The following is a 20,472-nucleotide window of genomic DNA, read 5'->3' as shown; positions in this document are numbered from 1 at the left end:
AGAAATGGAGGTAGTGACAGATTTTATTTTCCTGGGCTCCAAGATCACTGCAGATGGGGACTGTAGCCAAGAAATTAAAAGACGCTTGCTCCTGGGGAGGAAAGCCATGGCAAATCTAGACAGCACACTAAAAAGCAGAGACATCACCCTGTCAACAAAAGTGCGTATAGTCAAGGCTATGGTCTTCCCAGTTGCAATGTATGGCAGTGAAAGTTGGACCATAAGAAAGGCTGAGCGCCAAAGAATTGAGGCCTTTGAACTGTGGTGCTGGAGAAGACTCCTGCGAGTCCCTTGGACCGCAAGGCGATCAAACCGGTCAGTCCTAGAGGAGATCAATCCTGACTGCTCTTTAGAAGGCCAGATCCTGAAGCTAAAACTCAAGTACTTTGGCCACCTAATGAGAAGGAAGGACTCGCTGGAGAAGAACCTAATGCTGGGAAAGATCGAGGGCAATAGAAGAAGGGGACGACAGAGAATGAGGTGGCTGGATGGAGTCACTGAAGCAGTAGGCGTGAGCTTAAATGGACTCCAGAAGATGGTAGAGGACAGGAAGGCCTGGAGGAATGTTGTCCATAGGGTCGCGATGGGTCGGACACGACTTCGCAGCTAACAACAACACCTTTCTCTCATTGATTCTGCCCACCTGTTATTTTGGGCAGAATGGGTTTGCTCTGTGTCCCTTATAATTACTTTTGGGGACCTAAAAAACTTGCTTTCTCTGTCATTGCCCTCACCCTCAGTAGAGTATCCCTCCTGAGATATGAATAACACCTTCTTTCCTGGGGTTCCAAAAAGACTTTGCTTTGGTTCCAAGCAGTGGCTTAATATGGTTTTAGTTTGTTTTGTTTGCTTTGTGAGAGTGGGGGGAATGTTGTGCTGTTTTATTGGCTGCTTTGAGCTGTTCTTATTTTATATTTTGAATGGTTTTATCTAGTTTTGGATTCTTGTAATCTGTTGAACTACCATCTCAGACAGGTGATTGTCTAGTCTCTTCTTAAAAGTCTCCAGTGATGGAGCACCTATGATTTTGGGGGGTAAGCTGTTCCACTGGTTGATTGTCCTCACTGTCAGGAAGTTTCTCTTTAATTCCAGGTTTCTTCTCTCTTTGATCAGTTTCCAACCATTGTTTCTCATCCTTCCCTCTGGTGCTCTGGTGAACAACCTGGCCCCCTCTGCCTTGTGACAGCCCCTCAGATACTGGAACACTGCTATCATGTCTCCCCTATTTCTTCTTTTCTTTAGACTAGCCAAACCCAAGTCCTGCAGCCGTTTGTTGTATGTTTTAACTTCCAGGTCTTTGATCATCTTAGTTGCTCTTCTCTGATTTTTTTCCAAACTCTCAACATCTTTTTTGTGATATGGTGACCAAAATTGGCTGCAGTATTCCAGGTGTGGTCTTACTAGGGCTTTGTAAAGCAGCACTAGTACTTCGTGTGGTCTTGATTCTATGCCTCTGTTTATACAATCCAGGATTGTATCAGTTTTTTTGGTTGTTGCTGCACACTGCTGGCTCATAGTCAACTCATTGTCCACTTGGACTCCAAGATCCCTCTCATAGTTACTGTTTATAAACCAGGTCTCGCCCAATGTGTACTTGGTTTTTCCTGCCTAAATGTAAAACTTTGCTTTTCTCCCCATTGAAACTCATTTTGTTGGATAAGGGCCCATTGTTCGAGTTTGTCAAGATCTTTTTGGATCCTGAGTTTGTCTTCTGGGGTGTTGGCTACTCCTGACAGTTTGGTGTCATCTGCAGATTTGATGAGTTCTTTTTCAATTCCCTCATCTATGTCATTGATGAAGATACTGAAGAGTACCAGGCCTAAAATGGAACCTTGTGGTACCCCACTGCTAACTTCTCTCCATGCAGATGTAGTGCCATTGAGGACTACTCGTTGAATATGGTTTTTCAGCCAGTCACAGATCCATCTGGTAGTGATGTTGTCTATTCCACCTTTTTCTACCAATTAGTAGGTTGTGGTCTACTTTGTCAAATGCCTTACTGAAATCTAAGTATACTATGTCCACTGCATTTGGCTGGTCTACTAGTTTAGTCACTTTATCTAAGAATGAGATAAGATTGGTTTGGCATGATCTGTTTTTAACAAACCCGTGCTGACTACTAGTTATGACTTTGTTTGCTCCTAGTTGTTTGCAGATCTGTTTTTTAATTATCTTTTCTAGGATCTTCCCAGATATTGATGTTCAACTGATTGGTCTGTAGTTTCCTGGGTCCGTTTTTTCCACTTTCTTGAAGATGGGGACCACATCAGCCCTTTTCCAATCCTCAGGTACTTCTCCTGTTGGATATTGGAAGAAGTGATCTATGCAATATAATTTCAAAGTAGGATGGTGATATTAAATCTATTTGTAACTGCTGTGAAAAAGATTGGAAGTCACTTTTTCATTTCTTTTTCTTTCTTTTTCCTCTCATATTTTCTGATATTTCTGTTTCCTTTACATTTTTTCTCTTCTGTATCTCTCATCTTTATTTTAATCTCATTCTTTTATTATTGTTTTAAAAAAATCAATAAAATTACTTAAAATTAAGGAAAAGAATGTAACTCCCAGTTCATCTCATTGTCCTCATGAGAAACTTAAATACAAGTCAGGAAGACACAGTATGGACAGAAGCAGGAGAAACTTACTGGCTCCAGGTTAACAAAGAATGTGACAAGGTAGCATTGTTGTTGTTAGTTGCGAAGTCGTGTCCGACCCATTGTGACCCCATGGACAATGTTCCTCCAGGCCTTCCTGTCCTCTACCATCTTCTGGAGTCCATCTAGGCTCACGCCTACTGCTTCAGTGACTCCATCCAGCCACCTCATTCTCTGTCGTCCCCTTCTTCTCTTGCCCTCAATCTTTCCAAGCATTAGGCTCTTCTCCAGTGAGTCCTTCCTTCTCATTAGGTGGCTAAAGTATTTGAGTTTCAACTTCAGGATCTGGCCTTCTAAAGAGTAGTCAGGGTTGATCTCCTCTAGGACTGACCAGTTTGATTGCCTTGCAGTCCAAGGGACTCGCAGGAGTCTTCTCCACCAACACAGTTCAATTCTTTGGTGCTCAGCCTTTCTTATGGTCCAACTTTCACAGCTATACATTGCAACTGGGAAGACCATAGCCTTGACTATATGCACTTATGTTGGCAGGGTGATGTCTCTACTTTTTAGAGTGCTGTCTAGATTTGCCATGCCTTTCCTCCCCAGAAGCAAGCGTCTTTTAATTTCTTGGCTGCAGTCCCCGTCTGCGGTGATCTTGAAGCCCAGGAAAATAAAATCTGTCACTACCTCCATTTCTTCCCCATCTATTTGCCAGGAACTGAGAGGGCCGGATGCCATGATCTTGGTTTTCTTAATGTTTCAACCCAACTTTTGCACTCTCCTTTTTCACTCGCAACAAGAGGCTCTTGGACAGTACCAAAAGGTTGCATACTCTCCCCTTATTTATTAAACCCATATGCAGAATACATATTAAGGCCACTCGGAGGCTCCAACTGGTACAGAATGCGGCCGCGAGAGTTGTCTTGGGAGTTTCCCGGTACTCCCATGTTACACCTTTGCTCCGCGAGCTGCATTGGTTACCAGTTGTCTTTCGGGTGAGGTTCAAGGTTTTGGTTACGATCTTTAAGTCCCTACATGGCATGGGTCCGGGATACCTCAGGGACCACCTGCTGCCGGCATCAACTCCCCTCCGCCCTGTGCGTTCCCACAGAGAGGGCCTCCTCAGGGTGCCGCCAGTCAAGGAATGCCGACTGGTGGCCCCCAGGGGGAGGGCCTTCTCTGTGGGCGCTCCGGCATTATGGAACCAACTGCCGGTAGAGCTCCGGACGGCATCAGACCTCCGAACTTTCCGTCGTGGCCTGAAGACCCACCTATTTGAAATGGCTGGTCTGGCCTGACGGGGGATTATGGGTTTTAATTTGTTGTTTTAGATTTGTATTACTGTTTAAATTGGGCATGGGTTTAATCTTTTTTAATTTTTGTATTGTCTTTTTTATATATGCCCTGTGAACCGCCCTGAGTCCCTACCAAGGAGAAGGGCGGTATACAAATTAAATAAAACTTAAACTTAAACTTAAACTTAAGGGAAGCTGGACTGAAAGAAAATGAGCATGGCTTTAATAAACATTAAAAACTATACTGGTTATCCTATCTTGATAGTAAAAATGCAAAGGATCTGCATACTCTTAGTACTAAAAGCCAAAGGGCACCATGAAAAAAATGGAAACAAAATTAAATATAAAGAAAACCAACCTAATCACAACAAGTAGAACAAACAGCTTTAGAATTGACATTTTGAAGTGGTGTACTCTTTCTTTCTCTTTCTTTCTTTCTTTCTTTCTTTCTTTCTTTCTTTCTTTCTTTCTTTCTTTTTCTTTCTTTCTTTCTTTCTTTCTTTCCTTTCTTTCTTTCTTTCTTTGAACAGCCATCAATAATAAAGGAACAAGCATACTTAAATTTGGTGTAGGAATGTGTTCTTTCTTTCAACTATCCATACATTTCCTTCCTTTCTTCCTTCTTTCCTTCCTTCCTTCCTTCTTTCCTTCCTCCCTCCCTCCCTCCCCCTGGGTAATGAACAATCATGTCCAATTATGTATTGTAGTCCTCCTACTAATTCTTCTACAAATAGAAACTATTCTAAAAAGAATTGTACTTGAAGTTCCATGCATTTAGAGCTTTATCTCTTCTTTTTAAGGAGCAAAAGGATATTAATACCTTCCTAAGCAGATTCTTCCTGAAATAAAACACAAATCCTGTGGGTGCCAGGTTTCAAATATATGCTCAGATTTTACAGTCTATTGATACAAAATGAATATTCAAATGGTCCAGAAACCTTTAGTTCATGAATGTATTGCACACAAGTATTTTAACAACCTAAAAATGTAAACATTGGTTCTACAAAGATGAACACAGAAATAAAACTCTTTCTAACAATACTTTTACCTTCTGCCCAGAATTGTAAAAAGAAAATGCATCTGTGCATCATTAACTCATCCCAAAAGCATTATAGGAAGATGACTTCCATTCTCCTGTAATAATACATCAGTGGTCTAATATATAATATACTGAATATATTACAAGGGTTGTATATGATATATTTTAGGACAGTTAACCTCATGCCCTTCAAATATTTTGAATTATAATTTTCAAAGCCTTGTATTATTACTTTGGCTTTCTAGGTTTATGGAAGCTGAAATCCAAAATATTTGGAGGGAACCTGTTTCATCATACCTAATATTTAATCCCTAGTGGAGCCTGAAACAGTATTGAGAACAATATTGGGAATGAATTCATGCACTTATACAAATGCTTAAACAAGCAACAGATCCCTTTTCTCACACAGTGAGAAAAGAAAGACAATTTTAACAATAATGTACAATAAACAGAAAATGTTTTTGCAATGCTTTGTTCTCAATATATCAAAGAAGGGGTGGATTATTATATCTGTATTATTTACAAACATCATTGATTTTTCTCTGCTGTTGGATGAACTCTGCTTTCCCAAATATACAATTTACTTCTATAGTATATCCATGTCTTGCTACAAATCTAACTTTGTGACACACCATGGGCTCTCTTTTAAAGAACCTTTTCACAAAAGTGTGTCCCCTGGTGAATTTCTATTCAGCTCTGAATACAACCACAAAGAAAATTAGTCTGAATTAAGGAACAGTAAACAGAAGAAAGACTTGTATCTTCAGACTTGGCTGGTCAAATCCACTGCAGATAATAGAAGTTATCTGGGCTGAGTTTGAATCTATTAGTTCTAAGAAAGTGAACAGGTAACATCTTCTCTGCCTTCTGCAGTTTAGATGTTTGCCTTTCCTCACTGTTGAAAGTCTGCAGGAAGAGTCAGCAGGAAAACTTTGCGATTTTTTTCAAGGATGAATAATCAATACCTGGCATATTTGCAGAAATGAGGGAAGTTATTTTATGAGAAAAGAACTCTGAAATTTAAACAAAAAAGTGGAGAAGCTGATAAAGAAGCTGCTTCAATGGCTTCTGTTGGAATCAAGAAGAGCAATAATAGGAAAGTAGTTTGATTGAGCAAAGTTTAGGTCCAGTTTAGCTCATCAATTGAGCTCTGTGCATTTGTTTACATATTCAGCTGGTCTGCATTCCCAGGTGAAATATCATCAATAACAATTAAAAAAAACAAAGATCTTAGATAATGTACGTTTCCCTGTTTGAAGTACAAAAAATCGGCATAATTTAAACAAACAAAGGTAGCATTGTTTTATTGGAGCATCAGATTGAAATGAACTGGGAATACTTGTTGAATAGGTTCTTGTTCTTTTTCCTCTGTTCAGAACCATGAAAGGCTTTTAATAATGCTATTGAATCTATACTGAAAACTGCAATTATATATACTTTTCAGATTGTCTTTGGTACTCCAGTGAGACCTTTGGCAAATCACTGTTTATTTTTTCAAAGATCATTTGTTAAAATTGCACCAGGTCAGCCTGCATTTGTTCCAGTGTCTGTATGAAATTCATCCTTTTATAGATATGAGAATCTGGAGAATTCTTTATTGCCTACCAAAGACAATCTAACCAATTCATATAACAGATGCAGTGGGGAAATGAAGGTTAGAAGCAATTCACCGTAGCACAAAAGCACACTGAAACACACTTGAATGATGAGCTATGAAATTGATCTCCAAAGACGGATGCAGTTCATTCAAAAACAAAGACACGTTTTTTAAAAAATAAAATAAAATAAAAAAGTTTTAGATTGAAAAATGGGGTGTACAGAGAATGCACCTGGAAATAAACGGTTAAGCCTGCCAGAGATTAATACAACATTTATCATCTAATTATACAGAATGTGAAGAGAGTGACTGCACCTTGCACCTTTTCCCTTCACTATTCCCTTTCAGTGAACTTCCCCCATCTCTGTTTGCTTCTAACCATGATTAATTTTATAAGGCTGTCAGACCCCCAGTGAGACAGGCTTAAGTTTTTCTTGTTGTTATTGTTTTTCTTGGCATTCTACTTGTTTCTCAAAAGTTAAAAATGTAAACACATGATGATATTTCACAGAGCCTGGCATGGGTTTAGGGTTGAGAGGGACTGAGTGGCCCAAGGTCATCCAGCTGGCTTTTCTGCCTAAGAAGCGACCAAAACCTGGGTCTCCTCTTTCCTGGTCCAAAACCTTGAACACTTCAATATGCTGCCTCTCGTGTTCTTAGATTTAACAGTCCTGAACGAATGTCTTTCTCCTTATTCAACCCCATCCAAAGGGAGCTTTGGAGTGGATACAAACATTTGGGCTTTGGCACCCATTGCTTTGTGGGGTACTCAAACAACTGGTAGTATCAGGGAAGCTGGACAGCTATCCTCACAATGCTAGGCCTTTAGGCCTCGTTCTAAATTAGTATGAAAGAGAAGGAAAAGAATACTATTAAATTATTCAAGTAAGTAAGCAAGCAAGCAAGCAGTTAGAAATGGTATCTTCTCTAGATAAGACTTGCATTCCTTCCATGTAAAGCCAACAAATCATTATATACTTTCACAAAGTCCTACATTTAAGACAACAATTTCATTTTTCCAGGAAAAATGACTCACTGAGGGTCAGAAAGTACATCCAATTTACTTGTTATTTTTATCCAGTTATTTCGACTCATAGAAGCATACACAGTTTGCAACTTTTATTATTTACTTCCTAAATGAAACATTTGGTATAAACTACTCAGCTCAAAGTTTAGCTTACCAGGCTAGGCTTAAGTTTCAAAAAAAAATCAAGATGCACCCCACTGCACACAGAACCTTGTAGTATGTGATGGCTCCAAAGAACTACAAATCTCATACATTTTTTTTTATATTTTCCAACAAGCTTTAATCATCAGTTTGGCCAATCTATCTTGACACTTTTCTCACTGCTCCCTGTGCTTTCACACCAGACTGCTATTGCTTCATTAAGTTCACACTGGAACTATTTGTCCTTGTTATGGGAAGCATCTCCCATATTTTGTGCCTTTTTCAAAGTCTCCATTCTTCTCCGCTGAACTAAACTGTTCTGAACAAACCTTACTGTCCTTTTGGCTGCTTTGAATGAGTTCCTTCCAGTGGTGGGATTCAAATATGTGAACAACCGGTTCTCTGTGTGGATGCCGCTTCTATCATGTCAAAATCTTACCTGTACATGAAAAATCATCAATCCGGATATATCCTGGGACACAGTTGCAACGATATGATCCAGGCAAATTAACACACACTGTATTCGCATGACAATAATGCATCTTAGCAGCACACTCATCAACATCTGCAGAAAGGGAAAAAAAAGTCTCATGACACTACAATCAGAAGCACAACTCCTACTTTCAGAGATGCACAATTTTAATAGGAAACATGCTAAATACAAGTATCCAAAATATATTCCCAAAAGCAGAATATTTGAAAATTTAATTCTGCTATCAACCTTGGATGTATTTCTGCTTGTTGCCATCTTTAAATATAAAAATATGCTTTAAACACTTTTTTAAAATATTTCTCTTATTACTTTACCATCAGTCAAAAATAGATAAAATGTAGCAATTAAAATAGTAAAAGAAGGAAAGTTAACTATTATTGTTATAAATCATAACTCAAGTGCCTGTCGTACAAGCTTCCTCAATTTTTTAGCCCGAATTTCCAGACAAAATGAGTTGTGCCAAAGATGATTGCCACATACTGAGAGCTGGAAAAAGCTGAAAATTAAACCTGTTTGGAACAATATAAGGTATAATGGAGATATTCAAATTATTTGCCCAGGAAAAAATGTATTAATCCTGAAACAAGCTCTGCTCCAAAAACCTAAACCAATATTAGATTCAGATGACACTATCAAGTAGCATCTTCAACATCAGCTGAAAATATTATGGATTAAGATCTAAAAATTAATATCCCATATACCCATCTATTCTTCTGAAGCAAACCCCCATTGTTCAAATGAATTATGTTCACTCTGATTCAGCAAAGCAGCACTCCCAAAAGAATATCATTTTGAATTCTGTAAAAGGAAACTAGTGCTTCTTGGTTATTTACAGCATCAGAATGCTATAACAGCCAGAATGGTTTAATAAAATGCCTGGAATGCCATTATCTTCTTATTTTTAATTTTATTTTTCATACTATGATATGATCATGGTAAAATATTCTGACAACCATGGAATTCTCATCAGCCTTTTAAAATTATCCTATTAAAAGGAACACCTAAAATAGTTCTGGAAGAGAAGGCTTGCCATTTATCTCTGAAATTAACATTTTAAAAATACAAATTTCACTAAATTTCTGTCACATTTGTGATTCAATAGACACCTCAGGGACAAATTGTTTTACTGATTTAAAAAGGACATTATCATTTTTTGAGGTGTACACATTCAATACCATCCTAACAGTTTGGTAGATGTATGTATGTATGCATGTATGTTTAGTATGTATGCATGTATGTATGTATGTGTACCTATATCACTCTGTCTGCTATCATAATTTATGATAATTTACTATTAGATTACAGATCTCCACACTCAATTTCTCTCTCTCTCTCTCTCTCTCTTTCTTTCTTTCTTTCTTTCTTTCTTTCTTTCTTTCTTTCTTTCTTTCTTTCTTTCTTTCTTTCTTTCTTTCTTTCCTTTCTGTTTGTTATTGCTCTGGTTGGAAAAAAATGAGCCAAATAATAAGAAATGGTGCTCCTAAAAATATTATCTGAGAAAAGGATTGAGTTTTTAACAAACGAAAGCTTGTTCCAAAATGATTTTAGAATTAATTAGAGAGAGAAGCAACCTAGAACTAAGGAGAAATTTCCTGACAGAACAATTAATCAGTGGAACAACCTGCCTCCAGAAGCTGTGAATGTTCCAACACTGGAAGTTTTTTTTTTAAAAAAGAGATTGGACAACCATTTGTCTGAAATGGTATAGGGCAGGCATGTCAAACCCGTGACATCACGCAACATATCGCAACGTATCCTGACTTTTTCCCCATTGCCAGCAATGGGGTAGGCGCGGTTTCAGTATGACGCATCCAGAATGCGGGCCAGCAGTTTGACATGCCTGGTATAGGGTTTTTTGCAAGAGCACAGGGTTGGACTAGAAGACCTCCAAGGTCACTTCCAACTACTACTACTACTACTACTACTACTACTACTACTAATTATTATTATTATTATTATTATTATTATTATTATTATTATTATTATTATTATTATTATTATTATTATATTCATTAAACATGAACCTCAGTCAACTGAACATTCAAATTGACTGGCACTAATGGTTGACATGGGTTGCTGCCAGCATCCTAAGTATTAACCAGGTATCTCCTTAAAATCTAAGATGTTCCGAGTAGCGCAGTTTTTTGTTGCCTTGCTGGAGTTATTGCAGGAAGCTGCAATTTCTTGATGTATTTTGCAAAGTTTTTGGACATAGTTCCCAGTGCCCTGATGACAATGGGTATCATGTTACATGTTTCATCCATAATCATGCAGTTTCGATGGCTAGGTCGCGGTATTTCATATTTTTTTTCAGTTCTTGTTCTTCGACTCTAGCATCTCCTGGTACAGTGATATCAATCAACTGTACACTTCGGTTCTCTACAACTGTGATATCTAGCATGTTGTGTTCAAAATAGTGAAATGTCTGTATTTGGAAGTCCCACAAGATCTTCACCCTCTAATTCTGAACAACTTTTTCCACCCTATGTTCCCACGAGTTTTCAGACACAGGCAAGTCGTATTTTTTACACAATGCCCAGTGGATTAGTTTAGCAACTCGGTCATGTCTAGCTTTGTAATCAGTTTGCGCGATTTTGCTGCACTCACATATTAAATGTGAAACAGTTTCAACTTTTTCATTGCAAAGTCGGCAATTTGGATTGTCAGTAGATTTTTGTATCTTTGCTTTCATGGCATTAGTTTGTAGTGCTTGTTCTTGAGCAGCCAGTATTAAGCCTTCTGTTTCTTTCTTGATGGTTCCCATCTTAAGCCATGCCCATGTCAAGTTGTTATCACATTTTCCTTCAATGTTTTTTAAATGCTATCCATGCAAAGCTTTGGTTTACAATCTATTTAATCTGTCATCCAGCCATTTTTCCTATTGTTGTTGTTGTTGTTATTCACATATATATATATATATTACGTTGATATCATTAGCCAATGCATTAACAACTTCAAAAGTCTGAAGTGAAAGACTCAGAAGGATCTGGTCAGGTGATGCATATGTTATGATACTTTCTCAGTGATGGTTGTTTAACAAATGACTGTCATTATTTGATTCAGTTACTGATAACAGAGGAAAATGTACTTATTTCTTGAATACAAACTGGAATATATTTGTCTAATGTTTGCACTTTTCCAGAATGTGATGCTCTTCTACTTCTGCCAAAATTCATATATTTACAGGAAAGTATGCATGAAGCTGTATTACAAATGAGAAAATGGCTTTTATTAAAATACAGTTTTGCAAAAGAAAACAAGTAGCGTAGTCTTTGAATATATATATTTAAAAGGCTTTGGTAATAAAGATTAACACATCTAAAATTGGTAAAGTAGATGAAGTCAAACTTGACCGATTCCTTCGCTTTAAGTTGTAGTGGCAGATAAGAAAATATTATGGATTAAGATTTAAAAATTAATATCCCATACATAATTTCATTATAAGTATAAAGAGAAATAAGCTTCAAGGCTTGAAGTAGGTTGGGGCTATTATAATATAATTTCACTTTTGTGAACTCTGCAAAGGGCAAGCTTCTACAAAAATGATTAGCAAGTTTGTATTCTTCTCAAGTTTTTCCATCTCTAGAGTTTCTTTCCCACAGGAACTTTAAAGCATGTTTGGAGATAGGTTAGCTCCTTCAATTTTCTCTTCATCTGCTCACCTTTTCCAGGTCAGGGACAAAAGTAATCTTCATTAGGTACACCATCTGTCTCTGTTTTATTTTAGCTACATTTGGGGCAGAGTTGGACAGGTGGCAATGATGTTTAAGAACCTCTGCTTTAAAATATACCTACGGCAATCTTTCCTACTACAGATGGCTTCTGCTTCAAAAATGAGTTTATTGTCCAGCTGCACTAAATTTTCCTTGTACATAAATTGTAAAAAAAGAGCATATATTAGGAGAAAAATATGCACAAGCCACACTAAAATAAGGGATGCCATTAACAAGGTTCTTAGCTAAATCCAATGTATACAAAGTATATGTGTAGAATAGAATTTTCACGTATGTACATATTATCCTAATCATTCCAATGTGAGTATTAAACATATAAATTAACTTGAACTGAATATGATGGTCTGAGAAAATTTGATAGGCAACTGTAGAGAACATTTAAAAGAACAGCAGTGCTGTAATTAGGTTTTATACTTTTACCACAGTTTAGTGGGAATGAATGCAAACTTTACTAAAACAATCCTTGCTAATACAATTTTAGGCTCCTCTATTATGGATGAACATTCTTACTCTATTGACATCACTAACAAAATCACTTTGCATTGAGCACCAAGCAGCTATCAGGTGAGGTTTTCTTTCTTTCTTTCTTTCTTTCTTTCTTTCTTTCTTTCTTTCTTTCTTTCTTTCTTTCTTTCTTTCTTTCTTTCTTTCTTTCTTTCTTTCTCTCTCTCTCTCTCTCTCTCTCTCTCTCTCTCTCTCTCTCTCTCTCTCTCTCTCCCTCCTTCCCCTCTCCCTCCCTCCCTCCCTCCCTTTCTTCCTATTTCCTTCTGACAAGTAATAATGTTTTCCACTCACAGAAGGAAATTTTCCATTGCCCCCACAGGCTCCTTAAAAATATTGAGCAATTAAACACAGACACACAGACACAGACACACACACAGACACACACACACACACACACACAGAGAGAGAGAGAGAGAGAGAGAGAGAGAGAGAGAGAGAGAGAGAGAGAGAGAGAGAGAGAGAGAGAGAGAGAGAGAGAGAGAATCTTACATTCTATCTTGGCTACTAAAGTCTAAATGTACCTACAATTAAATAAAACCCAATGAATTGAAACAGAATTTACTTTTGACCAAATCCTTTTGAGCTGAAGCATCATGACATGCATCAAAATGGCTTTATTTTGAATCTGGGTGGGGTTTTTTTGTAAACTGTTCACATCTGTCCTTCAGTATTCCTCAGTAACAAAATAATTTCATCCAGTTATTTTCAGCTACAAAGGTGCAAATGATTGGCTGCCTTCATTTCTCAGGAAAAAAACTGTGCAGGATTAGATACTCCCAAGATCAAACATTGTTATTAATTTTAGAACTGTACTAGGCATAAACTATTGAGTGCTATCCATAAGATTGGTTATAATGGAACCCAAATTATGATTCATGTGGATAGATTGCTTGTCCCATCTGAAATATTAAAACTTGTCTTCTGATGGTTCATAGAGGACATAAAAACATGATTTATGTCCTTCCATAGGAGTGTGAAGTAGTTTGCTTTTCTCATAAAAAGGTTTACTTATGGTCTTTAAAATGAAACTTGACATAGTATAATGATTGTTCACATATCACTAACTTCCCTCTGCAAAAGCCAGTTTGCTATAATGACAAGGAGTCACTGCTGTTAAAGCTTTTCCATGAAAATCATTTCATTGTAATGTATAGATTAATCTGGCATAGTACAAGAAATACTCACCTCATTTATATGCATTTGGGCAACTTTTGCTCTTTAGACATTGGGTTGGGTTTTTTTAGTACAATATAAGTGCTGGGAACCAGCAGTCCTAACTGGGTTAATTTTCAATGTGTTCAAGATTTAACAGGGTCTATTTTGGAGGAAAAAAAAACAAAGTATGCTTGCCATTGGAAAATGACTGAATGGAGTGACTATCGGGTCTTTCCTGTCACAGACAGCTTTATCAATGCATCAGTGAAAATGTGTTTACCAAATGATAAGCTTATCACTTGGTACCAATTACTCAGGCAAACTTTGATTCTCCTTTTTAAAAAAACAGAAAAGCTTATGTGGGTGTGTACACATGTGTGAGTGTCAGTTTCTCTGTGTATGAGTGCGTACATATATAAATGTGTGTATGCACACTTGTTTGTGTGTTTATTATAAGAGAGGCTGAGCTTGAGAGAGGGGTTAAATGCATCATCAGTCATGAGTCCCTGCATGCCCACAAGAGATCTAAGTGCACCCCATCTTTGAGTGCCTTTCTTAACTCCCACTAATTTCCTTTGATCATTAGTAGCTCAGATTGCAAGCTTAAGCTTGCCATAAATCTTTATACTCATTTGAACTGCCTGAATCTCCTGATTTTCCCAAAAATTGACATTTATCTGTATATATGTGTGTAGTGTATTTATATGTGGATGCGTTTTCACAAACAACTTTGTGACATTAGTATTCAGTGACAATACTACTTGACAATAGTTGGGTAGGGCATCCCTGTCTCCAATATCAGTGAATTAAAAGGGCTGCTGCAATCATCCAACAGTACGCTGACAGTGATAGGATTTTTGTGCAACCCCCAGCATCTTTTCAGAGAGAGAGAGAGAGAGAGAGAGAGAGAGAGAGAGAGAGAGAGAGAGAGAGAGAGAGAGAGAGAGAGAGAGAGAGAGAGAGAGAGAGATGAAAGAGAGAGAGAGATGCACAAAGAGGGCAGCCTACCAATAACAAAGAAAGCAGACTTTTAAAAAGTCTGAAAACCGTTGTACATTATTCTTATTTGAACGTGCTAGCAGAATAATGCTTAGTATTATTCAAAGAAGATTGAAACCATATATGGAAAGGGAGATGCCAGATATTCAAGCTGGTTTTAGAAGGAATGAGACATTATTCCTGATACACATTGGATAATTGAGAAAGTCAAAGTATGTCAACAAGAAATAAATTTGTCCTTCATTAATTACATAAAGGCTATTAATTATGTCAATCATGTCGAGCTGTAGGATGTCCTTGGGAAAATGAGAATGCCAGAATATGTTATTGATCTTATAAGACACATATATACAGAATAGAAAACTATGGTATATAGAACATGGAGAAACAGAGTGAGACAGGGCTGTATATTCTCTCCTTATTTAGTTAACCAATACATTGGATATATATCAAGATGGTGAATTGGAAGTAGAAGAAACATCAATGTATTAGCCTGATGATAGTATTCTAGTAGCTGAAGAATTATTTGAAAGCTCTAGAAAAGGGGCATTTTTAAACTGGGACTAGATTTAAATATAAAGACCAAATAAATTACAAGAGACATAACAACCAGCTTTGGAATTGAGAGTGAATATAATGAAGTGGTGGATAACATCAGCCCTGTTGGATTGATTATCATCAATAAAAAGCAAATCAACCAACCGACCAGTAGTTGAGAAATATACTATGGATCACATTTAATAGGTAGCAAGACATTCAAATGCTGTGATGTGTCTATAGGTTAAAAAAAAGATCAGAATCATAAAGGCAATAGTTATTTTGTGTTTGTTTCTCACACTTGCCTCAAACTTTTTTTCAGTCCATAATGGTTCTTTCACACCTTCCACGAGGTTATCTGTAAATTCCTTTATCGTGGCACTCTATGGAAGTGGAAATTCAGTTTTGAAGAAGCAGAATAGAAAAGGTATTGAGTATTGAAATTTGATGTTGGAGAAGACTCCTTAGAATACCATGAATAGCCAAAGAGGGGAAAAACAAAGAAATGGATCATGGAACAAATCAGTCCAGAGTTTTCACTTGAGGCAGATATGACCAGGTTCGAATTATTTCATTTAGGACACATTATGTGAAAATAAACTCTTGAGAAGTCTATCATTCTAAAAAAGGAAGTAATGATAGGTGTCATTAATTCCATCCACTATATACTCAATGACATATGGAACTAATAGCACCTATCATTACATTTCTTACCTAGTTGCAGGAGCAGGAAGTCCTTGTTATACTATATAGTGATCAATCTGCAAATATTTCTAAAGCAGTTACAAAATATCTGTCATTAGCAATGGCTCTTAGAAGTCATTGTTCCCATTTAATGTAAATCATTATTTGGTTCATTTGTGGTATATATTCTTGTAACATATGTATTATTGTTTGGTCCTGGAAATCATAAAGTTAATAAACCTAACCATCTATATCATTCCTAAAATCCAACACCAACTTGATTACACACTACACACACACACACACACACACACACACACACACACACACACACACTCAGTGGCTCAGTGGGTTAGGACGCTGAGCTTGTCGATCAGGTCAGCAGTTTGGCGGGTCGAATCCCGAGTGCCACATAGCAGAGTGAGTGCCTGTTACTCATCCCAGCTTCTGCCAACCTAGCAGTTCGAAAGCACGTAAAAATGCAAGTAGAAAAATAGGGACCACGATGGTGGGAAGGTAACAGCATTCCGTGCGCCTTTGGCATCTAGTCATGCCAGCCATATGACTACAGAGACATCCTCGGACAAGTGCTGGCTCTTTGGCTTTGAAACGGAGATGAGCACCAGCCCCTAGAGTTGTAAATGACCATCTGAGCTTGGGGTTTGCCTGGACTACTTGCAGCAGACTTGCAACAGACTGTTGGATGTGGGGGAGGAGGCTTATAGGACGCATGGAGGGTGGTGGGCAGAATAGAGCAGCGTGGGCTGTCTTGCAAAGGATATTGCAAGGGGGAGGAGGGATTATAAAGGGTTGTGGGCGGATGCTGGTTTGTGGCCTAAGGGCAAGGTCCTGTCTCTGGATGGCTATGTAAGCGCTGAGAGCAATTTACTCCTAGGGCTGACTTTGCTTTTGTGCTTTTGAGCTGAATAAAGCCTTTTGTTTGTTGCACATTCCTGCTTGGAAATTCCTGTTTTCATCCTACATCCTACGAAGGACGTGTTTGACATACTGTATACACACACACACACACACAAACACAAACACAAACACATATTCCAATTATCATGAGATACACTTCAGGAATTGCACTTAGGCTTCTCAGTCTCTTAGCATTTAGAAAAACAGTAAAGATTCATCTCTTCTGCTGGATATTTAATTGTTACAAGCTGTAAGAATCAATTTAGTGGTAGAAGAATTGACTTCCATACAAAGGAGAGGGAAGAAAAAAGAAGGCAGACTGGAAGAAAAAGTTTCAGAACATTGTTATGGATAGGGAAGGCTGATTGTTATTGGCAGAAAGTCTAGGAATGAACACTTTGTAGATAAAACAATGTTCCAGCAAAGAAAGAAGAAAGAGCAGAAGATTGAATGCCATAAATTGACCTTATTTAGTTAAATCTTTAGAAGCCAATTTAATGTTTATATATGGGTGCTTTTTATATAAAAAGGTTCTTAGCATTACAACAAGATATATGCAAACAAGTAATTAAAATTTGTTGGAATGAATTCATACTTCAGTGTGAAGTAATAAATATACATGATGCTTTTTTAAAAAGGGAAATTTCTTTATTTCCCATTAATAGCTGTTAAGGTTTGATCAATGAATTACTGTAATTGGAAACATTCATTTGTAAGATTATGAATTGAGAGATTCATAATCTTACAAAATATTTTAAAAGTTTTTTAACCTTTGCTTTCACAAGGTAGATACAAGTAAAATGATTTTTTTAAAAAAAAATACATTTAGAATGCTCACATTGAACAATGTTTGGCAATCAGTGTGTAAACTATATGAAAGCTTAGAAAAATTGTGAAAACAAGTTTTTAAGACAGGATTTCTGTCATTAGTCAAAACATTCTACACACACTAGCATGCTACAGATTGATTATACTCAGTGCTTTTTTTGTAAAAGAAAAAGGTGCCGGAACTCACACATGTCATACAACCCGCCTTGCCTATCCTACAAGGTTCCATCAAAAAAAGGTGCCGGAACTCCGTTCTGAGCGTTCTATGACAAAAAAAGCCCTGATTATACTGCTTGCACATTTTACTAAAAGTATATTATTGATACATGAATACTGACAGATATCCTACAGCTTCCAAATTTTAATGATAGGAAGAATAGCAACAGCAATGTTTATACAAACTCTTGTAAAATGAAATGCAATAAAGCTGGCCTTTCTTTAGAGATTAAAGATTCAAATTTCTGATGAGCCACATAGGCTACTAAATAACTTTAACCTATTGTTATCTCTCAGCCTGTGAGGTTCTTTATTTTGCAAAGACTGCACCAAGTATAGTGCATCAAATCTGCAAACAATGATTTACTGTAGCACTCACCTTTCCTAATAACAGCCTACAGCTTTGGGTCAACTCCATCCGTCTAGGACCTGCAAGTTGCTGTGGCCATATAAATATGACTTTAATACTCAATCCTTTATACTCAGTCTTTCAATATTCAGTTCAGCCCAAAGTCTATAAAGTAGCATACAACCTTTGCCTTTTTTTCCCAAAAGTTCTTGTATTAGTTGGGATGAGGTGCTATTTTGTTGTTCAGAGTTTGCTTCTTTTTTAATTGCTATTGAGCTCCCAGCAAAGTTCCAAGCTCCCAGTAGGATAAGCTGCTCGTTGTAGCTTCTAATCCTAGAAGTGGAGTGACAGTCCTCTTACTTGCTTGTAATAATAACTGTCAATCTCCTGATGTCACCTTCTCCTCTCTGTATGCCATTTGATTATCACCTTTCTTCCTACACACACAAACCTTTCCACTCAGTCTTAGTGTCAGCTTCTTTTAAGCTAAAAGCCTGTGTTGAGTGAACTTGCTTCTGAACATTAGTTCATCCTTGAAAACCTGAATGTGGGGATCAATTATCACGGGCAACTGCAACATGGCTTGAATACATGTGTAAAGTGAATGTATGAAGGCATGAGGGGGGGAGGGGTTGGAAGCATTTCTGCCTGGCTGTAGCTGATTTTCCAAAGCACACACAGCAACCCCCAACTTCATTCCTGCATACAGCCTAAGGGGTTTTACAGAACCAGCTTGAAGACAGAATGGCATATGCCACATATGGTATTAGGATCATTAAATTCTACCAAGGAACAGTATCTTACAATTGTTATAAATAAATAATGTTATAATAAAAATTAGCTACCGATTCTGCCAAAGTGGTGTGAACTGGCTGAATCCCACCACTGCCTATGTGGGAATGAAGCAAAAAACACCAGTACACAGCAGTCCATGCACAGATAAGCAGGAATCAACACCAGACAGGCAGAAAACAATAATTAAGGAGACACCAAGGAGGAGAAAACCACACCCTATGACAATTGGCAGGGGAAGCTATTATGTACAAGCAGGTAGCTAATCCCCCACTCATTCAAATTAATGATGTCGCCTACTTGGTAATGAAACACCTGCAAATGAACACCCAAGCTCAAGAATTCTCAACAAGCACCAAGAATTCCACAACAGTTATAAACAAGTTCTGTTTTAGAAAGCCATAATTCAATGACCTAACTATAAAATCTTAATTTAATGTTGAAATGGAAAAAAATATCTAAACTACTTCTAATCTTAACGTTTGTTGAGGACCCAAATTTCTCTCAAGGTGTTGTTTCCTTCCCTAAACTACTTAATTCTGAACTGATAGCAGTTCTATAGTGTCAAAGTCATAAACCTTGCAGTGAAACACACAAGGAAATATATTTTTCTGTTATGCTTTAAGATGAAAATATTTCCACGTAATTATTGCACATTTTTGAAGCCCTTAAAAAAACAGGTATTCTAACTTTTGTAAAATGATACATAAATAAATAGAAAGAAAGCAAAGCGCAGATCCTCAAAAAGACTTAGAAGCATAACAAAGTATAAAAAGTAAGAATTCACAGAAATGTATTTCATCCTTACATTTATTAATATTTAGATGTAATTCAGTAACCAGTCCATACTTACATGGGATTTACGCTTACTTTCTCATTAACAACCTACTGGACATCGTGGTTCCTGATTAAAACAATATCTAATACATAATATAGTTGCTGTTTATATCAGATTTATATTTTCATAACAAAAATATTCTGAATCATTTCTATAAGGGTTCCTCTAATGCTTGGATATATATTTCACTAATTTTACTGAGTTTACTGAATCAACTAGAAGCATATTAAGGATTCGGAAGATGAAGAAAATAAGCCTACAATGAACACTTTTGTGATGGACTGCAAAGTATATTTATTTAGGCCATTCAGCAAGATAAAGTTAACTTTAAAAATTACTTCTTGATAACTTTTACCATGCTGTATTTTACTTTATTTTTTACTCAAAGCTGCAAGAATGCTTGCCAAAAATTAAAAGAAACAGCAACTCTAACGAGGAAATTATCTCAACATTTTTTGAAATAACAAAAGCTTTATTCTAAAACTATGCTTGTAATATACATTGAAAATTGTGGTTGCCCCCTTTTATCCAAAAGATAAAACATTTTTCTTCTTTACTAATGGATCAGAATTAACAATAGATTATTGTCTTCAAAATGAATTACTTGATATTATCACTTCTATACTCAAAGTAATTATGTTAAAATACTTCTGTCAACATCTATCTTAATAACCCTACCTTTGTTCTTCTATGTACATTCTACTATATTGACTAGTGTACTCTTTCAAACTC

General features: G+C 37.0%; 1 protein-coding gene across 1 annotated transcript in view; it reads right to left on the bottom strand.

The window, feature by feature from the left end:
- Positions 1–20,472, bottom strand: part of NELL1 (neural EGFL like 1) — a gene marked incomplete at both ends in the record, with an annotated part of 595,597 nt that overhangs the window by 230,338 nt on the left and 344,787 nt on the right. The window contains one exon of the mRNA XM_081332330.1: positions 8,133–8,258. Within this exon, the coding sequence (XP_081188456.1) occupies positions 8,133–8,258 (126 nt within the window). The remainder of the gene's footprint in view (positions 1–8,132; positions 8,259–20,472) is intronic.

The sequence above is a fragment of the Vipera berus genome (assembly GCF_964194415.1).
Source record: "Vipera berus genome assembly, chromosome: 1".
Classification (NCBI taxonomy): Eukaryota; Metazoa; Chordata; class Lepidosauria; order Squamata; family Viperidae; genus Vipera; species Vipera berus.
The sequence above is the reverse complement of the archived record's forward strand: the minus strand, read 5'-3'. Positions and strand labels throughout refer to the sequence as shown.